This window comes from Peromyscus eremicus, chromosome 8a, assembly GCF_949786415.1.
Source record: "Peromyscus eremicus chromosome 8a, PerEre_H2_v1, whole genome shotgun sequence".
NCBI lineage: Eukaryota > Metazoa > Chordata > Mammalia > Rodentia > Cricetidae > Peromyscus > Peromyscus eremicus.
In genome coordinates this window covers 12,796,423-12,817,787 of record NC_081423.1, presented here as the reverse complement: position 1 = coordinate 12,817,787, position 21,365 = coordinate 12,796,423, and the positions used below count along the sequence as shown (strand labels likewise).

General features: G+C 50.2%; 1 protein-coding gene across 13 annotated transcripts in view; it reads left to right on the top strand.

Annotated features, from left to right (window-relative positions):
* The first annotated feature begins 19 nt into the window (after window positions 1–19).
* The window catches only part of Tsc2 (TSC complex subunit 2), a 36,211-nt gene continuing 14,865 nt past the window's right edge, over window positions 20–21,365 (top strand). For 11 of the 13 annotated variants that reach the window (XM_059270206.1, XM_059270204.1, XM_059270205.1 and 8 more), the window contains exons 1-20: window positions 20–104; window positions 563–729; window positions 2,921–3,007; window positions 5,030–5,140; window positions 6,027–6,171; window positions 7,493–7,610; window positions 8,813–8,861; window positions 9,157–9,282; window positions 9,645–9,718; window positions 10,762–10,888; window positions 11,866–12,009; window positions 12,889–13,026; window positions 13,495–13,598; window positions 13,897–13,978; window positions 15,062–15,217; window positions 16,228–16,344; window positions 18,482–18,604; window positions 19,318–19,424; window positions 19,614–19,764; window positions 20,908–21,030. In XM_059270206.1, the coding sequence (XP_059126189.1) occupies window positions 592–729; window positions 2,921–3,007; window positions 5,030–5,140; window positions 6,027–6,171; window positions 7,493–7,610; window positions 8,813–8,861; window positions 9,157–9,282; window positions 9,645–9,718; window positions 10,762–10,888; window positions 11,866–12,009; window positions 12,889–13,026; window positions 13,495–13,598; window positions 13,897–13,978; window positions 15,062–15,217; window positions 16,228–16,344; window positions 18,482–18,604; window positions 19,318–19,424; window positions 19,614–19,764; window positions 20,908–21,030 (2,220 nt within the window). In that variant the 5' untranslated portion in view covers window positions 20–104; window positions 563–591. Of the gene's footprint in view, window positions 105–142; window positions 374–562; window positions 730–2,920; window positions 3,008–5,029; window positions 5,141–6,026; window positions 6,172–7,492; window positions 7,611–8,812; window positions 8,862–9,156; window positions 9,283–9,644; window positions 9,719–10,761; window positions 10,889–11,865; window positions 12,010–12,888; window positions 13,027–13,494; window positions 13,599–13,896; window positions 13,979–15,061; window positions 15,218–16,227; window positions 16,345–18,481; window positions 18,605–19,317; window positions 19,425–19,613; window positions 19,765–20,907; window positions 21,031–21,365 lie in introns of those variants that run through there. The other 2 variants (XM_059270198.1, XM_059270197.1) reach the window with 2 other exon arrangements.

Genomic DNA, 21,365 nt, shown 5'->3' with positions numbered 1-21,365 from the left:
CTCACCCCCGGAAGTGCAGATTGCGCTTCCGGCAGCTGCTCTGGGCCGGGGGTGTGCGCCCTTCCTGGCTGCAGGAGGTCCTGCGCGCGGGAGGCGCGTGCGGGGTGAGTATCCCGCAAGGCTCTGACCGCTGGCGCGGGTCGGGGTGATTGTGTGGCCGCGTCGCGATGGGGTGAAGGGGAGCTGGCCCTTCAGTATCCAGGCCGCGGCCGCGCCCACCGCTGACAAGTCCTTGTGCTCCAAGCCATCCATTGCGTGTGTGAGCGGGCCTCTGCTTCTGTTGGCCTCGCGACAGCTCCTCCTCTACATAAGGAGAAAACTAATGGCAAACAGCATGGCTCTGTGCACCCCGCGGCGGCAGGCGGCTCCCTAGGTCAGGCCTATACTGGGCTGATTTGTGGCGGAGTCCCTCTTGGTTAGATCGAGTTGCCCCAGGGGTTATAGGGAGGACAGGTTATGGCCTATCTTAGACCTAGGATCCTGGCAACTGGAGGTTCATCTCAAGGGCAGGAGGGCACAGCCCTTCCTCGGGTGTATCACATAATATGTTTCTTCTGCACAGAGCAGTTCTCTAGTACTGCCCTGCCCACCATGGCCAAACCAGCAAGCAAAGATTCAGGCTTGAAGGAGAAGTTCAAGACACTGCTGGGACTGGGAACATCAAGGCCAAATCCCAGGTGTGCAGAAGGCAAACAGACGGAGTTTATCATCACGTCGGAAATCTTGAGAGTGAGTGAGCAGCCTCTCTTTTGGCTAGCCCCGCACAAAGTGCAAGGAAGGCTGGGTATGTCTGTCATTGGGCTCTGTGGGAGATAGTTGCTGGTGACTGTCTGCACAGGGCTGCTGTCCCCAGTACTATGGAGACATATACACGTCCTTCCTCAGGATCTTGGTGACTTGCCCTAGCTCACCTGCTTTAGGATTTAGGTAATGCATGAACACTTACTTTGTCTAGGGTCATGGTGGATGCCCTGTACTCTCAGCACATGGGAGGCTGAGGAGATAGGATTATGAAGTTGGAGGCCAGCCTGGAGCAACGTAATTCTAGACTAACCTGAGCAACAATACTGAGACCTGGTCTTCAAACTAACAAACAAACCAGAAAAAAAAAAAAAATGCTAGGCAGTGGGGGCACAGGCCTTTAATTGCAGAACTCCAAGAGGCAGAGGCAGGCAGATCTCTGAGTTTGAGGTCAGCCTGGTCTACAGGATTTCAGAACAGCCAGGGCTACACAGAAACTCTGTCTCAAAAAAGGCAAAAAACAAAACACAGAAAAGAAAGCCCACTTTTCTAGATGTGACCTGAAAATCATCCTTTTCCCAGGGTTAGGAATATGATGAGATATTAATTGATGTCTCAAATGAAGTGCCTTGGTGCTGGGTGTAGCAGCATGCTCGCTCTCACACGTGGTACCAAAGACCTTAACTCAAGTTTGTCCACTTGTTTATTTACTTTTAATTTTTATTTTACGTGTATGAGTTTCTTTCTTTCTTTTTGAGACAGGGTTTCTCTGTGTAGTCCTGGCTGTCCTGGAACTTGTTCTGTAGACCAGGCTGGCCTCAAACTCACAGAGATCCTCCTCGCTCTGCCTCCCAAGTGCTGGGATTAAAGGCGAGCACCACCACTGCCCGGCTGTGTATGGGTTTCTTGCCTGCATGTATGTCTTACCCATAAGTAATTGTTGAACTTTTATACTTGGAACATTTTCGACTCAGATACAAACCAAATACTCCTCATTGGATGAGGGTTGTATATAAATGTGATAGATCTGTATGCAGTTGGGTATGATTTAACGGACTCATTAAATGAGGGTTGTAAACAAATACAGTGCATCTGTATACAATGGGCTATGGTTTAACAGAAGAAAGCATCAAATAGTAACACATGCCCCAACATGAAGGAACACTGAAAACATGCTGCATGAAGGAAGCTGGTCATAGACAGCCTTATAAGAGTCCAGTGTATGAAGTATGTCCAGAACATAAAATGTCCAGAATAGGCAAATCCATAGAGGAGGCTGTGGGAGCTGGAAGGAGGAAGGAATTGGTATGTGGTTTAAAACATTCTTGAAATAGTGGAGATGATTGTAAGCATTGTAATAATCTTGAAGTTTGCAGTTTAAAATTATTACAATGGCCAGGCTGGTTGTTCATGCCCATAATCCCAGCACTTGGGAGTCTGAGGTAGGAAGACTACCTTCAGCTCATGCATAGTCTAGGTCTGAGTTCCAGGCTAGCTAGGGTCACACAGGAAGACACTATGAATAAATAAATAAAATTGTCATAATGCTATATTTTATGTTATGTGAATTTTATCTAACAAAACTTCCAGTTAGGGAAACAAAGGTGCCTCTTGTCACTCCAAGAGCTGGAGAAGTAAACTCTTCCATGAATTCTGGTCTACAGCTGGCCAGGTTTGGTGGCACATGCCTTTCATACCAGCACTGTAGAGGTAGAGGCAGGCAGATCTCTATGAGTTTGAAGCCAGACTTGTCCTCACAGTGAGTTCTGGGCCACCTAGGACTACATACACAACAAATAAAAACAAAATGAGAAAAGGTCTACAGTTGGACATGGTGGCTTTTCCCTTGTGGTCCCAGTACTTGTGAGGCTGAGGCAGAAGAATTGCCATATGTTTAAGGTTGGCCTGGGCTGTAATGTGAGTTCAAGGATAGGTGATTTGTGACTGACGGTTAAGTGGACCCTTTTCTTTCTTTTTCTTTTTTCTTTTTTTTTTTTTTTTTTTCTCGAGACAGGGTTTCTCTGTGTAGTTTTGGTGCCTTTCCTGGAGTTCACTCTGTAGACCAGGCCTGCCTCTGCCTCCCGAGTGCTGGGATTAAAGGCGTGCGCCACCGTGGCCCGGCCCGGCTAAGTGGACCCTTTTCTAACCATTGCCCCCTTTCCTTTTTTCTGTTCTCTAGGAACTGAGTGGTGAATGTGGCCTCAACAATCGCATCCGTATGATAGCGCAGATATGTGATGTGGCAAAAACTAAGAAATTTGAAGAGGTAAGTTTGCCTCAGTTATACCGCTGGAGTTGTGCATCCAGCTCTAGGCTGTTTAGAAGCTTCAATTTTCTGTTGTTTCCTTGAGCTCTCTTTTTTTTTTTTTTTTTTTTGATTTTAGGTTATTTATTGAAGCAACAGAAATTCCAAGTAGATTTACAACAAAAATTTAAAAACCAGGGCTGGGAATGTAGCTAGTTGGCAGAGTGCTTGTCTAGCATTCACAAAGGCGTGGGTCCAATCCTCAGCACCACATAAACCAGGTGGCAGTGGTAGGAGGATCAGAAGTTCAAGGTTACCCTCGGCCATAGATCAAGTGTGGGGCAAACTTAATAAAAACTGTACTACTTGCACACTTAAAAATGTTTCTCTACAAACCATGGAAAAAGCTCTCTTTTTTTGTTTCTGAGACTTGCTGTATAGTCCAGGCTGGCTTTGAACTTGATCTGGTCCTCCTTCCTCTGCCTCTTCAGTGTAATATAGGATTACAAGTGTATGTCAGACCGATAGCTTTCCTGTTTTTTTGTTTTTTTGTTTTTTTGAGAAAGGGTTTCTCTGTGTAGCCCTGGCTGTCCTGGAACTTGCTTTGTAAACCAGGCTGGCCTGGAGCTCAGACATCTACCTGTCTTTGTCTCCTGAGTGCTGGGATTAAAGTCATACACCACCACTGAATTGTAATGATTCAGTTTAGAGAGATTTAAATTTCATCTTAGTGGTGTGGAAGCTTCTAGAAATGACCCAAGTACAACCCTGAGAGACTTGTCTTGATGACAGCAAGAGGGACGGGTTTCCCTCTGAATTCCTGGAAAGGGTTATGGATATGCGTGTCTGCTCATCCACTTTTTTGGTGGGTGGGGGATTGAGGTTGAGGCAGGTGCTGGGCGGCAGTGGCTCACTCATTTAATCCCAGCACTTAGGAGGCAAAGGCAGGCAGATCTCTGAGTTTGAGGTCAGCCTCGTCTACAGAGTGAGTTCAAGGACAGCCAGGGTTACATAGTGAGACTCTGTCTCAGAAGAAGCAAAAAAAGAAAAGAGACAGGGACTCACCATGGCTCACCTAGAACTCACTATGTAGGCCAGGGTGGCTTTGAATTTACACCCACATTCTCACCTCTCTTAGAACACATGGGATGAAGATTACCAGGTTAGGGTGTGGCCTCAGAGAATAAATCAAGGCACACCAGTCTTGGTCACTGTTTGAGAAAGGCAGCTGGCTGACGGCATCAGGCAGCCTCACAGAACACACAAAGCTGCTTTACTTTGGTTCAGTATTTTCAGATTTTTTTGATGTTATGTGTCCAGTGAACAGTTTTCCTTCTGGAAGTCAGAGTTGCCATAGGACACCTGGGAGTTTCATCAGCCTTGTCTAGCATTTATGTGCGAGATTTAGGGGAAGATGCAGATCCACCAAGGGAAGTGACTTGCTACATATTCACCAGTTTTTCGAGATGTGTGTGATGTAGCTGGGACACTCCCCCACAACACACACACATTGAGTCTCTCAAAGTAGATTCGTAACACTTAGCAGGGGTGACTCACACAGGAACACCTTGGAGGAAGGTTTCTGGGCAGGTGCATGTTTAGGGCTCATCTGTGCTTATTCTGAGCACCATGATGCCTCTGAGTCTGAAGAGATCTACAGGGAGTTCCCTGGCAGTCTTGGGGAGGCTAGCACTGCTCACCTGTCCTGGCTGTTCTCCTTTCCCCAGCCTGTGACCTGGGGCCTGTTATAGAGACTTGGCTGAATGCCGAGCATGGTAGTGCAGGCCTTTAATCCCAGCACTCAGGAGGCAGAGGTAGGTGGATCTCTGTGAATTCGAGACCAGCTTGGCCTATAGAGCAAGTTTGCGGACAGCCGGGGCTACACAGAGAAACACTGTCTTGAAAAACCAGAAAGAGAGAGAGAGAGGGAGACTCGGGTTTGGAATGGTCTCAGAGTCTGTGGTCACCAGTGCTGTTCTTAATTGAGGGGCTAAGGTTCTTGGAGATCACACTCTTATCACTGGCCTCTCTTGGTTGTGGCAGCATGCAGTGGAGGCACTTTGGAAGGCTGTCTCAGACTTGCTACAGCCAGAGCGGCCACCAGAGGCTCGACATGCAGTTCTTGCCTTGTTGAAGGCCATCGTGCAGGGACAGGTAAGGAAGGGGTAGAGCTGGATGAGCCTATGGGATGAAGGCAGGCCATCACTGTTTGGATTCCTGTATTTGGGGGTCTGCCAGGGGCAGGGTCTAGTGGTTAACAGAGGCTCTGGAGCCTAAGTGTGTGTGAGGACATCCTGGTGTCACAACTCATGGCTGGTGATCTTGGCCAGTCACTAGCTCCCTGTGCCTCCACCTTACTGAGAGTAGAGACTGATAGCTGTATCTTTCTTCTGGGGATGGGAAGTTCGTGCAGGATGTCTGGAGTACGGCTGTTGTTAGCGTGCTTTTTTTTTTTTTTTTTTTTTTTTTTTTTTTTTTTTTTTTTACCAGTTTTCCAGTTACGGCCACTTCCCCTCCTTATTAATCTCTGGCCACTTAGGTCTCAGCTGACCCTTTAATGCCCACGGCCCCTCTCTGTTCATTCTTGGACAGGTCTTCCTCTAGGCCACTCTCTTTCTGAATAGTCTGGCCTCTTAGGCTTCTCCTTACTCTTACTGTGCTCAGGCTGTGGTGTCTCCTAAGGGCTGTGGCACCTCTTCTGGGGTAGATCTTTGTCCTCACATTATGAGTACACAGTTACCTATCCTGAATCTTGAGTTGGGCCAGAGCAGGAGCTTTATGGTTACTCCTGTCTGCCTGTCCGTGACCAGAGCTTGATGCATTAGGTGGATTATGCATGCCAGTCAGCTGTTGGCCAGTGCTTCTGGCCGAGCCCTGTTTGAGCCCTATGATATCGCTGACTTATCTGTCATTCAGAGGTGCTTCTAGAGGGAAAACAGAGCATGCCTGGAGTCTTGGGAGCCGATGCAGTTTTTGGCTTTTTGATAGCTGTGTGGGAGATGCTGACGGGACTCTGTTGACTTCATGGTTTTGTCTTTAGGGTGACCGTTTGGGGGTCCTCAGAGCTCTCTTCTTCAAAGTGATCAAGGACTATCCCTCCAGTGAAGACCTCCATGAAAGGCTAGAAGTCTTTAAGGCCCTCACAGACAATGGAAGGCACATTACGTACTTGGAAGAAGAACTGGGTAGGTGCCATACAGAGCATGAGGTTCCTCTGGCCTTGGGAATCAGAGGTCTCTGGGATGAGAAAGCCCCCCCGAACCTGGAGGAGTGCTGCAGTTTATGAGGTGACCTGCAAGGAGCACGGGACTCTATTGTCCCTGCTCATCTGGATTCCTTTGTCTTGGGGGCTGATTACAGATGCACTCATGGGATTCACTCAAACTTGTTGCTTGAAGCCTTTGACTGGCAGGGCCAGACGGTGCCTTTGAGATGGGTGGTGCATTTGTCTTTGGAGAGGGTGCTGCTGACCTGGTCTCATCCTAAGGGCCTGGCTCCTGTCTTCCTTGTTACCAGTGGGTCTGTGATGTCACTGCTGCATCAGTGTTGCTTGACATCCCACCCTTGTTTCTGCCCTCCTTTCCTCCTGTCATATGACAGGTTTCAGTAAGGTTAAGACCTCATTTCCCTTTGGTGAGGGAAAACGGAAAGATTGGGGAGTAATTCAGCGTGGGCCCGTTCTGATGCCCGGAAGTGGGCCTCAGCAGTGGGTCTGCCTCTGGACAGGGGCTATCACTGAGTTTGCCGCCATATTTTCTCAGCCTGTGTGGCCTGCAGCCTTGCCAGTGTCTATCCAGAGATTCTTGTGGGGTGGGCACTTCTTAAGAACTTGCCGGGGTGGTGGCACACACCATTAATCCCCGCTGAACTCGAGAGGCAGAGCCAGGAGGATTTCTGTGAGTTCAAGGCCAGCCTGGACTACAGAGCGAGATCCAGGACAGGCACCAAAACTACGCAGAGAAACCCTGTCTTGGAAGAAAAAAAAGAAAGAAAGAAAGAAAAAGAAAAGAACCTGTTCCTGAGCAATCGTTGTAATGTCTGTGCCCCTATTATGGAGTCAGGCCTTGAATGGAATGCTTGCTTCTGCCGGGCGGTGGTGGCACAGGCCTTTAATCCCAGCACTTGGGAGGCAGAGCCAGGCAGATCTCTGAGTTGGAGGTCACCTGGTCTACAGAGCAAGTTCCAGGACAGCCAGGGCTGCTACACAGAGAAACCCTGTCTCGAGAAACCAAACTAAAATAAAATAAAAGGAATGCTTGCTTCTTCTATCAACACAGCCCCAGCACCCAGGCAGAGCCAGTATCTGCGCCGGGTTGCTCAGACTCCTGTCGCGCCTCCTTGGGTCTAGTGTGTTGCAGTAATAGGATGCAGGCTTGTTCTCCTGGGGAGGAGGGCCGGGTTGCTCAGACTCCTGTCACGCCTCCTTGGGTCTAGTGTGTTGCAGTAACAGGATGCAGGCTCGTTCTCCTGGGGAGGAGGAGTATAGCTTCCACTTTTCTCCTGCAGCCGAGTTTGTCCTGCAGTGGATGGATGTCGGCTTGTCCTCAGAATTCCTTCTGGTACTTGTGAATCTAGTCAAATTCAACAGCTGTTACCTTGACGAATACATTGCATCAATGGTTCAGTAAGTAAAAAAATGAATTAAGGGCTGCGATGAAGCTGAGTATCAGAGCTGTTGCTAGCATGCCAGAGACCCTGGATTCCACCCCAGCTCCAGAAGAAAGAAAAGAACCTTAGTGTTACTTTGGTGACTGTTCCACTGTCTTGGGTCTTAAGCTTAGCTCCGCAGGGTGAATAAAGTGGGTGAAACTGCCAGATAGGAGGTTGGCAGTGGACATAGCCAGATTTATTTATTATGTATACAATGTTCTGTCTGCACGTACCCCTGCAGGCCAGAAGAGGGCGCCAGATCTCATTACAGATGGTTGTGAGCCACCAAGTGGTTGCTGGGAATTGAACTTTGGGCCTCTGGAAGAACAGCCAGTGTTCTTAACGTCTGAGCCATCTCTCCAGCCCATGTTTTTATTTTTATATTTTCCTTTTTTATTGTGTTTGCACACGTGCCATGGCTCATGTGTGGAGGTCAGAGGACAACTGTGAAGTCTGTGTTTTTTCTTCCCACTTTTGTGTATGTTCTGAGGAGAAAACTCAAGTGGAGGAAGTTCCCACTGAGCCATCTCGCCAGCCCCCTTTTAGTCATTTTTTTTATGTTGTGGTTGATTTTTAGACAGGGTCACACTATACAGTCCTGGCTGTCTTGGAACTCACTCTGTAGACTAGGCTGGCCTCCAACTCAGACTGATCTCCCTGTCTCTGCCTCCTGAGGGCTGGGATTAAAGTGTGTGTGCCACCACTCCCAGCTTCTTTTTGTCATTTACAAAAATTATTTTAATTAATTTATTCATGTGTATGGGTGTTTTGCCTGCATATATGTCTGTGCACCGTGTGTGTGCAGTGCCTGCAGAGACCAGAAGAAGGCATCAGAAACTCTGGTCCTGGAGTTAAAGATGTTTGAGAGCCACTATTTGGGTACTGGGAACTGAACCTGAGTCTTCCAGAAGAGCATACTGTGCTCTTAACCACTGAGCCCGAATTTTTTTTTAGACCATTTTGTATATATCCATGAAAGCAGAGGCTTTCTCTTACTTACACCATGCACTCAACACTAGGCCTGTGGTTGGCACAGGATAGGCACACTATGGACAAGCCATTCAAATAACTGATACTACACATTAAACAAAAATGAAATACAGTCATAGAGTCTTCCGGGAAACACTATTTGGTCTGACTTTGGTGTTTTTTTGTTTTTTTTTTTTTCTCCTCTAGCATGATTTGTCTATTATGCATCCAGACAGTGTCTTCTGTAGACATTGAGGTCAGTAACTCTCAGCTTTAGTTTTGGGAGGCTGGGATGTGATGTCAAGCCCTGTTTGCCATTCTCTGGCTGTGTGGATTCTGGAGGCTGCTCAGGCCGCTGACCTGTAAGAGTATACAGTTGAGTAGTCTAGATCATGGAGTAACAGCTTAGGATGTGATGGTGTGTAATGGTGCCTCCCAAGTGCACACTCACTCTTGCTCACTTGCACTATGGTTCCTACAGAGGCTGCTTGGGCAGTAGGGAGGAAGGTAAGGGTTGGGGGCACCAGCATGATGCTCTACCCCTTCTGTAGGTGTCCTTGCAAGTGCTGGATGCTGTGGTCTGCTATAACTGCCTGCCAGCTGAGAGCCTCCCTCTGTTCATTATCACCCTCTGCCGCACCATCAATGTCAAGGAGCTGTGCGAGCCTTGCTGGAAGGTGGGTGTCTCCTGGGCGATTTCTGGCAGCTCCTTCCCCAGGAAATGTCTGCTGCCAGCACCTGGCAGGATAGGGCTGTGTTGTCTGCAATGAATGCTGCTAGACTTTTGGGATCACCAGGCAGTGACCCATTGAGGGCGTCTTGCTGGCCATTTGAGGTGGTTGAGCTGAAACCCAGGTTTGGGAGATGTGTTGAGGACTCTGTTTTTTTGCATTTGGAAGGAGGACACAGTGAGCTAGTTTCCTGGTGGGACTGCTGAGCAGTGTCCATTGCAAGGCAGGCAGAGGCTGGGGCTGCTTCCCCTTGAGCCCGGGGCGTCTAAGAGTTAACCCTTACGGTATGTGTGTGTTCTGTCTCCCAGCTGATGCGGAATCTTCTAGGCACCCACCTGGGCCACAGCGCCATCTACACCATGTGCCGCATCCTGGAGGACAGGCGAGTGTGAGCATGCCTGCCGAGGGGCCTGCTGAGGATGGGTGGGTAGGATCAGGGGGAAAGCTTTAGACTAAGCTTGGCTACCATTGATGAGCTTGGGGTTTTCCTGTTCCTTTTGGGTAGCTGTTCTCCAATGTGGATCTGACTGCCATCTTCTGCTTCTGCCAGTCCAATCAGAATGTTCACATTTAGACTCCAGGCTTTCTTTCCAGCCCTGATGGCCATAGTGTGGCCCCCTTCCTACCCTGCTACAAATCTAGATTTGTGGCACTGACTTGATGTTGGCCTCACCTTCACCCCTGTAGCCAAGCCATTATAAGTCTTGCTGCTTTTATCCCGAGGGGTGGCTCAGATTTGCCCCCTGTCTGGTGGAACCAACACCAGAGCTCTCCTTTTTGCTGCTCCCTGACCTCCATCATTGCCTCCTGAAGCTTACTGCTGTATAGCACCAAATGGGGTTCTCCTACATAGATCTGACCATGTTGCCCTTTGTCTGAAATCATCATGGTCTCTCCTATGAAACAGACCCAGAGGATGTCTTAACCCTATCTTAGTCCCATAAACCTCTTGCCTTTTCTTTCTTGGTATTCTCCCTCCTGCTAAGGGTCTACATATACACTTTACTCCTGGTAAAATGTTCTTTCTACCTGTGCTGAGTCCTGAATGTTCTATGAGGTCCTGATGTGGTGGTTAGCTGCCTGGCTTCTTGGAGTAGTTTTCACTATGTCCACGGCCTCTCAGGTGTAGCATTGTGGGATTCTTGAGTCTCTATTTCACCATGGTGTTAGCACCATGAGGCTCGGGTCTTGTCCCTCACTCACATTGGAGTTCCTTTGTCGAATGTGAACCATAACCCATGGTGATCAGCAGTGGCCGTCTGAACACATTGTGGAGGAACTGTAGTTGCCGCTGACCTCTATTTCCTTGTGCATTTCCCCAATTACACTTCTGCACCATAAGTGCAAGGTGTCTCCGGGGTTCCACCTTGGGCCCCACACTGACCTGGGACTCTGCTCACATGAGTCTCCTGGGAACATTTTCAGATCGTACATGGAAGATGCCCCGCTGCTGAGAGGAGCCGTGTTCTTTGTAGGGATGGCACTCTGGGGAGCTCACCGACTCTATTCTCTGAAGAACTCCCCCACATCTGTGTTGCCATCTTTTTATGAGGTAAAGGGTTTTCTGTACCACAGTGGGCTGGGAAGAGTGGGAGAGTTCACATCAGGTTTGCCCCCTTGTCCGGCTGGAGCTTACTGGGCTGCAGCTGAGCAGCTGCTTCTAGTCCTTGCCTTGTAACTGTGGATGAGATTTGGGGCTATGAACAGATTTATTCTCAAAATGTTTTATCACCAGGCGGTGGTGGCACAGGCCTTTAATTCCAGCACTCAGGAGGCAGAGGCAGGTGGATCTCTGTGAGTTCGAGGCCAGCCTGGTTTACAGAGTGAGTTCCAGGACAGGCTCCAAAGCTACACAGAGAAACCCTGTCTCGAAAAAAAGAAAGGAAGGAAGGAAGGAAGGAAGAAAAAGAAAGAAGAAAAACATTTTATTTTTGAATTTCATTGCTTGCCCGTTAGTGTTGCCCCGGGACAGCCCTTCCTCCTCTCGGTGCTGGGCCCGGTTTGTCAAGTGGTAATCTTGCATCTCTGGATGATGTCCACTGCATTGCTTCTGTTGTGGATACCCTGTGGTGTCCAGAGGTTCCTGGATGTGCTTGTAGTTAGTTCTCATGGCTCCTGGTGAGCTGGGATCCTCATCTTAGAGCAGAACTGCTCAGACAAACTGCTTTTCATCTGGTTGTACAGTCTCCTGATCTGCAGGGGTCTTACAGGGCTGGTGCAGGGTGTGGTCTTTGCACATTACATTGCTTGCACCAGAACTTAGCACCTGTCGGTTTGTGCTGTGATAGTACTTCTATCTAGAATTTGAAGTTACTGACTCCAAGGGAGGCCTTTTGGAGGTAGGGGCTTTGAGTCTTGGGTCTTACACAACAGATTCCTTTCTGGGCTCCATATATGCTTTGTGGGCATGTGTGGTAAGTGCTACACATCCATGCATTTTACACTCGGCTCTAAGACAGGATGCGGGGGACTTCCTCTATGTGAGCAAAAACCAGTCGATCTTCTGTGCTCCGTCTCACTGTGTTTCAGGCTATGACCTGTCCTAATGAGGTGGTGTCATATGAGATTGTTCTGTCCATAACAAGACTCATCAAGAAGTATAGAAAGGAGCTCCAGGCTGTGACATGGGATATTCTGCTGGACATTATTGAACGGCTGCTTCAGCAACTCCAGGTAAGGCAGGAATGCCAGAAAGGACTAAGACCCCAGACAGGCGGGCTTGTCCCTGATGGGTGGCATGCATGCATCCCTTCCGTGCATTTGGGCCTTTCTTGGGGTCCGAGAGCTTGGTGTGGCTGTTTGCTGGTGGTTCTTGGTGGGGCTGACTTGTCTTCCATTGAAGGACAGATCTTGTTTTTCCAAGTGTGCACCATTATTTCGGCTCTAGAGAGGAATGTGCAGTAGGTGAGCAAGGGCTGAGCTAGTTGTCCAGTGCAGACCAAGTGACAGGGGCAGTCACCTCCATGCTTGAGCAGGCCCTAAGGCAGTCTCCAGAGCACCACACTGCCGCTGTGACTTTGGAGGACAACATTAGTGAGAGCTGACCACAGAGCTAAAGAAAACACCAGGGCCATACATTCCCATGAACGCAGAGGGGATGAGGTCAGGGTCCAGCATGAGCTTAGCCTGGGACAGCTGATGATAAGGACATGCCAGTGGAAGGGAAAACGGACTTGGCAAGGTCCAAGCTGAGTTGTTGTTGGTCGGTCGAATGGACTGACCAGGAGGTGCTTTGGGCTTAGCAGAGGAGGGAGGAGGCCATGCTCCTGAAACTGAAAGGTACTAGAATCTGGGAGAAGCTTGCAAGGGTTTGGGGGTGTAGTATTTTCACCTCCTGTTTGCTCTCCTTTCCAGACCAGGTTTCATAGGCTCCCCTTCCATTCCTGTGGTAGGAAATGGGCCATAGCAATGGTTTCCATCTCAGATAGCCTAGCTAAAAATGTGTGTCTAAGTGTGTGTGGGGGTGCATGGGTGTGTTTGTATGTAGCTCCTCTCAGGCTGTGTTCAGAGGGTAAAGGAAATGAGTTTATGTGGTCTATCTTGGTACTACAGAACCTGGACAGCCCAGAACTCAGGACCATTGTCCATGACCTGCTGACCACTGTGGAGGAGCTCTGTGACCAGAACGAGTTCCATGGCTCTCAGGAAAGATACTATGAACTGGTGGAGAGCTATGCAGATCAGAGACCTGTAAGGACCCTTTCCTGGTGGGGCTGTGGAGAATGGTTCCCATGGTTTCTGATTTTCAAGTAAAGGAGGGACAGGTTCCTATGTTCCTGGATCTGTGCTCTAGCAGGAAGCCTGGCAGGCATCAGCTAGCAGGCTTGTGTGGGTTTGTTAAAGAGCTTTGTGCTAGCCTAACCATCAATTTCCTCCCACCTGTGTGGAGAGAGGTTCTGCGTTGGTTCTACAGAGACCAGCTCTCCCAGAGGGCAGCAGTCATTTTACCAGGATTACTCTCTTACTGCCAGGCTGTTCCCTGGATTTGACATGAGTTTCTCACTTCCAGATCTTCGTTTTTGCTAATTCCCTACCGGGCCGTGAGGCAGCTAATCTCTGAGCAAACTGGGTTCTCCTGGGTCATCAGCCTAGTAGCAGGTTGGTAGCATCTGCAGGAGGGCCAGTGACTCACTGACCTTGAATTATTTCCTTTGACAGGAGTCTTCTCTCTTAAACTTGATATCCTACAGAGCCCAGTCCATCCACCCGGCCAAGGATGGCTGGATCCAGAACTTGCAGCTGTTGATGGACAGGTTCTTCAGGTAGCAGAGCCTCTGTGATCCCTTTGTCACCAGGGGCCTGTCCAAGATCTCAGGGAGATTCTCCAGAATTGCAGTTGTTGATGAGTGGGAAGGTTGGCCTTTCACTAGGACAGTGTCCTCGTGTCCACATGGTGGTTCATAAAGATGGCCTCTCAGAAGGCAGCCCTGTTCCTTGGTCTCGGTCAGGCTGTTGATGGATTCCATGAGGGTAGTCTGCAGTTGGACCTCCCTGCCCAGTGCACATGTATGGGGGTGCGAGAGTTGTCAGCCAGCTGAAGCAGGTTTGCTCCTCTCCCAGGAATGAGTGCCGCAGTGCCGTGCGCATCAAGGTGCTGGACGTGCTGTCCTTCGTGCTGCTTATCAACAGGCAGTTCTATGAGGTGTGTATTCATGTGCTGGGGGTGGCTGGCTCTGGGTTCCACCCCACCTGGACCTTGGACACGCTCCAGCTGAGCTGGTTTCTGTTGGGGGTCCTCCTGGCTCCCCTTTATGGCATGCTTCCAGCTGACTTTCTCCCTCCCTGTGCACACAATGGTTTATTTATCTTGTGGTTCCTGGTCAAGCCTGTGCTGGGCCTAGAGGCTGCCAAGAAGCGAGGCAGGTACTTGTGGCGTTCTGGCCTAGGCCTCACTCAGAACCCGGGAGTTTGTGAAAAGTCTGGTCTGACTTCAGAAATCTTCTTGTATCTGTGTTCTGGGGAAGGAGCCCAGGTCCTACACATGTTAAGCAAGTGCCCTGCCACTGACCCATACTTGCAGCCTCCAGAACAGTCTGGTGTGTGGTGTGTTTCTGTGATCATTTCCACCATCCACCATTACCGGCTGCCCCAGGCTGCACTAGGTCATCTTGTGTGCCGTCCCCTCTCCTCCCTTCCTGGAGTCTGTGGCATTATTCTTGCTTTGGGGAGCAGTGTCAGTGCTTGATGTTTTGTGTGGCTTTTTTCGCACTTCAGACAGATCTCTCTCCGTGTGCATGCCCCTCAGGCAGCCTGACTGCCCAGCTTCCTCACTTTCTCTCCCCTCCCAGCCTTTCTGTGCCCCTCGCTTATCTCTCCTACAGTCCTGTCCATCCTTGCTCAGGGTGGAGCTCAGTGCTCTTTCAAAAAGGAACCCTGGACTCTCTGTTCTTTCTTACCAGAGTTGGTCTTCATGTATCCTCTTCCTGTTGTCTTTTCCCAGTCCCAGCTCTCATCACAGTGTCCGATGTCAGGGTTTCCTTTTGCCCAACACATACATACACTCATAGTGGTGCATGGCCCTCCACTGAGGAGGGTTCTTTGTATATATGTGGTTTGGAGATGGAATCCAGAGACTTACAAAGGCTAAAGGAAGTGTCTGTCATTGTCCAGCTTTTCTGCAGTCTTTAGTGACACCTTAACTGCTTGAAGGAGTCACAGTGTGTCACTGAAATGTGCCCCACTGTGGGATTGGAAGCTTACCTTTTCCAACTTGTGCCCAATGCAGGAGGAACTGATTAACTCGGTGGTCATCTCTCAGCTCTCTCACATCCCTGAGGATAAAGACCACCAGGTCCGAAAGCTGGCCACCCAGCTGCTGGTGGACCTGGCTGAGGGCTGCCACACTCACCACTTCAACAGTCTGCTGGACATCATTGAAAAAGTGAGAACCATCTAGATGTCTGGGCTGGTGTGGACAAAGCCCAGTGGACAGAGCATCCCTTGGATTCTGCCCCATTCTTTTTTTTTTTTTTTTTTTTTAATTTTATTATTTTTTTAAATGCCCAATGCCATTTATTGAAGGAGGGAGGAGGTCTTAAATACAGGCTTACAGCACAATGGGAGAACCCCGGAGGGCAAAAGTTTGCTACGATGTTTTACAATCTTGCATCTAAGCTGTTAACGCCCATTGTGCAGGATACACAGACAAGGAACTTCCCTTAAGCGTTGGGAGGGTGGAACCCAGCAGGGAATTAGGGAGGATATCAAGGTCAAGGTCAGCAAGTAAGGCAACAGTTACCCAAAACAGGGGCCAGGGCCCTACAGGTCCCCCTTTTACTAAAAAATGAGCTTCTGACTTAGGTTGCGTGGGACGTCAGCAGGTCACCTTACCCGTCATGGAGACGCCTGCCCAGGCTACACAGGCGCTCTGTCTTAGGTTGGTGAGCGCCCTCCAGGCATTCCCCGTCTCTGAATACTCATTATCACACAGGCTCAATCGTGTGTGAGCTGTAGAGTTAACTGCTGCCAAAGATCTCAAAGTGGCACTGGTCTGCCCCATTCTTATCGTTGTGACTGGTGGCTCTTGCCGTGGACAGGGGCATTCCTCCCAGCAGAGATGTGTGATGTCAAGAGACCATTTTGAGCCACCTTGCTGCTTGGCCAGTGTCCTGCCTTTAGCACCTTGCAAATGAGTATTTTGTCATTCTCAGGGATCGGGGCTGGACATCTGAAGAATAATAGTGCAGAGATGGGATACAGGGCTGTGGCCCTCCTCCTGCCGGCATACTCACTTTGCTTTGAGTTTTGAAATGTAGTTTGTGAACAGTCACTGTGTAAAAGTGTATCTGCCCTTCTGAGAAGTACAAAAGAAGGAGTTTTTGGTAGAGTTAGATCTGTGGGTAATCGCCTGGGATCCCTGAATTTGGAACCTATGTGTTGGTCTCTTGGAAGGTGATGGCACGCTCTCTTTCTCCACCCCTGGATCTGGAAGAAAGGGACATGGCAGTGTACTCGGCCTCCCTGGAGGATGTGAAGACTGCGGTCCTGGGGCTCCTGGTCATCCTGCAGGTGGGTGCTCTGGAAGGGAGAGAAGACGAGTTTTTGTGCACTCTTGCTGGAAACTTCTCTAAAGAGGTGTATCTCCTGGAAGACCCAGCTCTGACAGGGTTACAGGGCTTGGGTGGTAAGAATGGGCAGCAGTATGGAGATGTGATCAAAGTGTGAGAGGCCTGCAGTGTGCAGTAAGTCCTTTGCTATTTACAGCTGTTTAGTCTGTGCTGCCCAGAGCTACCTCTGCATTCCTGTATTACTTGTTCCCACTACAGCTGCTGTGTGGAGAAAGCCCATGTTTGCACTGTAGCTGTTTTCATTTTGAGAGAGCTTTATTGGGATTACTTCACATATCATATAATTCCTTCTGTTTACAATGAAGAACTCTTTGGTTACAAATATGTTCACAAGGCTGTGTAGCTGTCCCCACAGTCAACCTGGGCTATATAATGAGACGCTGCATCAACATAATATACATGTGAGGAGCTGTCACAGGTTTGGTTTGATTTGGTTTAGTTTTGTGTTATTTTTTAGTGTGTTCGTTTGTGTGTGAGTGTAGACACATCATGCCACAATGTGCACTTGGAGGTTAGAGAACAGCTTGAGGTGACAGTCCTCGTTGACCACCTTATCTGAGACAGTCTCTTGTTCACCACTGACTGCTCCCAGCTAGCTGGCCTAGGAGCTTGCAGGGACGCTCCTGTCTCTGCCGCAGTCTTCCCATAGGAGCTCTGGAGTACAGTTGTGTGCTGCCACAGCCCACTGTGTGGGTTCTGGGATCCAAAGGCCGGTCCTTGTGCTTGTGGAGCATGTGCTTTCCCACTCCATCTCCAGAGCCCCACTTCTTTTGTTATTATTATTATTTTTTAAAGATTTATTTATTTACTACAGCATGTATGACTGCAGGCCAGAAGAGGGCACCAAATCTCATTACAGATGGTTGTGAGCCACCATGTGGTTGCTGGGAATTGAACTCAGGACCTCTGGAAGGGCAGTTAGTGCTCTTAACCTCCGAGCCATCTCTCCAGTCTGTTATTTTATTTTTCAAGACAGGGTTTCTCTGTGTAATTTTAGTGCCTGTCCTGGATCTCGCTCTGTAGACCAGGCTGGCCTCGAACTCACAGAGATCTGCCTGCCTCTGCCTCCCGAGTGCTGGAATTAAAGGCATCACCACCACCGCCTGGCCAAGGACAGACACCTTTTATGAGAGTTGATTTTCTCCTTTGGCTCTGTGTATTACAGGAGTCAAACTCAGGTCATCGGGCATGTTGGCAATGCCTTTAGCTACAAAGCCAACTCTATGTGAGTTTCAGGACAGCCAGGGCTATACAGAGAAACCCTGTCTTGAAAAAAAATTTGTCCCCTCAAGTCATCTAGGGCAGGGCTTTGGATGGTGTGTTCTGAGACTAGGGAAAATAGCTGTATCAGTTGTCTTTACAAGAAGAGAGTTGAGTGTGGTACACACCTTCAGTCCCAGCACTCTGGAGGAAGAGACGGGTGTATCTCTATGAGTTCAAGGCCAGCGAATACAGAGAATTCCAGGCAAGCCAGGAAAAAGCAACAACCAAAACCCAAATCAGAGCCAACCAACCAAACAACAACCAAAAACAGTGATGAGTTTATCTGTGCCCACTACTCACCTCCAAGGCTCAGAGACCGTGAAGGCCCCTGGGGTTCCCCAGAGCTGCTGACACCTCAAGGCCTTTCTCCTGAGATTGCCTGTCACCTGCCAGGGAGGGCCAGAACCTTGTTGGGATGGTATGTGCTTGAGGGGCCGTGCTCCCAGTGGGAGTGCCAGGGCCTTGTTGGGATGGGCTGAGGGGCTCTTTCAGTGGAATGATGGCGCTTGTAGTGAATTTCCCCCACCCAGGCTCTCCTTGTTGACTTGCTTAGTCCTGGAGGACTGAAAACCCCTTTAGGGCATATGAGGAATGTGCACACGGTCAGGCACTGCCGTCCGGACTCACTGGATGTGTTTCCTGATTCGCTACCCGATGCCCTGCTGATGAGATGGGCACAGATGACTGAAGGGACAGAGGACAGCATGGGGGAGGCTGCTGCCTCGTCTTGGAGAAGTGATGCTGTTTCCTCTCCCGAGTCAGGGGTGCCATCTCCCTGGCTGCTGTCGAAGGATTGGTGCACTCTTTCTCTGCAGACCAAGCTATACACTTTACCTGCCAGCCATGCCACTCGGGTGTATGAGACGCTCATTAGCCACATCCAGCTCCACTACAAGCATGGCTACTCCCTGCCCATTGCTAGCAGCATCCGGCTACAGGTGAGAATGCCAGGCGGGTGACCAGTTCTTGGGGGGCCCAGCATGCTGCCTTAGGCTTGGAAGATGTGTTACAACAGTCTAGAGAGACAGTAGGTGGCCTAGGGAGGGTCCTCTTCAAGACACTTCTCCTTAGCATCTGCTGCATCTGTCTTGCCAAGGACCTACTGCCTTTCCTTGGCCAATTCTTGTACCTTTGTGGCTCATCACGCTGAAGTCACACAGTTGTCCAGGAGAGGGGCACATTGGTTCCTAGGGTTGGCATGTAGTTCCAGGGCTCCTGGTGCTGAACAATCTCCAGTATGCCGTAGCATGGGCTCCCTTGGGTAGAGCTAGTAGAGAGAAGGGAGGGGAGGACTGGGCAAGGCCTGACGGCTGCTGACAGCTTGCCGTGTTGATGCCTCCGATGAGTGGAGGTCACTAAGAAGAAAGCCCTGAGGCCTCCCGGGCCCAGTGTGGAGCCTGTTCTTCAAGCACTCAGACTAGTTGGTCACTGGAGAGAAGTGATGGGGCTCTGAGAATGATTGGCAGTTTGGTGTTGGTGGCTGTATGGTGTCCGGGGAACCACATAGCTCCTGGGAAGAAGTCTCCTTCTGTAGGACACCAGCTTAGAAGTGCGGGCTTCGATTTCTTCAGAGTGCTGAGTGGTTGGATTTCTCTGCGGCCCTGGAGTCGGGCTGCTGGCTTGACTGGTAACCGTTTTGCTCCCCCGGCAGGCTTTTGACTTCCTGCTGCTGCTGCGGGCTGACTCGCTCCACCGGCTGGGCCTGCCCAACAAGGATGGGGTCGTGAGATTCAGCCCCTACTGCGTCTGTGACTGCATGTATGTGTACCAACGCCTCTCGTGCTCCGGGGTGGGCTGTTCATTAGATGGAGCTGCGTGCTCTCTGCCCCAGTTAGTCTCACGTAAGAGGAACTCTCCAGAAGGGATGCCGTTAAAGCTGCGTCAGGAGGGACCCTGTCTGTTCTAACTCGTGGTACTGGCTCAGTTGCGTGTCCCACCTGTCCACAGGGAACTGGAGAGGGCCTCTGAGAAGAAGGCCAGTGGGCCCCTTTCACCTCCAGCTGGGCCCCCTGGCCCTGTGCCCACGGGCCCTGCTGTACGGCTCGGCCATCTGCCCTACTCCCTGCTCTTCCGCGTCTTGCTGCAGTGTTTGAAACAGGTGAGGTGGGCCATTCCTCGGGCTCCGTCAGGGCAGACTGAGCTGCCCCTGCCCTGAGGGTATCAAATTCTTGAAATAAATCAAAATGTTCACCCTTGTATGAGTGAAGTTTTGCAGCAGGACTCAGATAAGTAGCCAGGTAACAGTAACCCTAGATCAACATGCATCTCGTGGGGAGGGTACAAGTGGTCAGTGTAGCATTAGAGTGAGTACAGTCATGCCTGAGGGACATCTACCAGGTAAACTGAGGTCTGGCATGGAAAGTAGAGAAGGTTCTAGAGACAGGAGTCAGCAAAGGCTGGAAGCAGGTAGTATGGTTTTGTGCAGTGAGAGGTGCTAAAGATGCCAGGCAAGGACCAAGGCAGAGACAGAGTGGGGGGGCCTGGAGGGGGGGAGAGAGAGAGTGAGGGGCCCTGGAGGGGGGGGAGATAGAGTGGGGGGCCCTGGAGGGGCTGGAAGGCGCAGAGTCCCTGGAGATGCTGGCAGATTGTTTTCTGGGTGTATCACGGCCTCCTGTCACAGAGTGTCGAGGGTTCAGGACTGCTTAGGATTTGGCCCTGGGACTAGGCTTCCTTCATGGACAAATGCAGGTGGAAGTCAGAGCCATGACTCATGTCCTCTCTGCAGCCGTGGCCTTAGGCTGACACTCTGGCTCTCTGGCAGCAGTCTTGGCCTATGGATTGTTGTGTGCTCTCTTCCGCCCTCAGCCGTAATTCTGCTCTTCTTCTGCCATAGTGTCCGTGTTGTAGAAGAAGCTTCGCTGGTGCAGATGTTCAGGGGTGGGGACTCCTCAGTACAGTGCAGAGGCAGGGACAGGCAGTTACTGTGCCGTCACTGGCAGCTGAGGGAGGGCAGAGCCAGGCCTGGGGACACCCTAAACTACTAAGATGGAGGAGGCACTGCTCTCTGCTGGGTCTCCACTCAGCCTGGCCTCTGGAGGGTGGCCACCACTGTCCGAGGTACTGTCCATTGTCCCAGGCTCTCTGAGAAGTGGCTACTAGACACGGATCAAGGTTCAATAAATACCCCGTGGGCAAGGGAACAGAAACGCAGAAGCCTTGTAGCTGTGTACCAGCACACACAGCTCAAGTACTTCCGTCACCAAGGTCTAACAAGCCGCTCCCTTAACCATCTCCCCTCTAGGAGACGGACTGGAAGGTGCTGAAGCTGGTGCTCAGCAAGCTGCCCGAGTCACTGCGTTACAAAGTCCTCATTTTCACCTCCCCCTGCAATGTCGACCAGCTGTCTTCGGCCCTCTGCTCCATGGTGTGCCTGCTGTAGGCCCTGTGCATGCTCCTCCCGTGTCATTTGGGGTGGGCTTTCTCCTCCAAAACAGAGGATGTTCCTCACAGATGCCTGCCACTACCCAGCTGGGAGTCTGTCTTTCAGAATGAGCCTTGGCTCCAGACCATGCTCCTGGGGCCAACAGAGGCTATAAAGCCAAAAATGCCCTAGGGATCACATCTCACCAATCATTCCAAATATGTGCATTGGAGGTCCCTGATCAAGGACCTGTTACTGAGTATATATGCCCCGAGTCTCTGCTCTCCTAGGACACCTGTGATAGTCATGTTCCTGCTGCACTGTCACAAGTTGAGAGT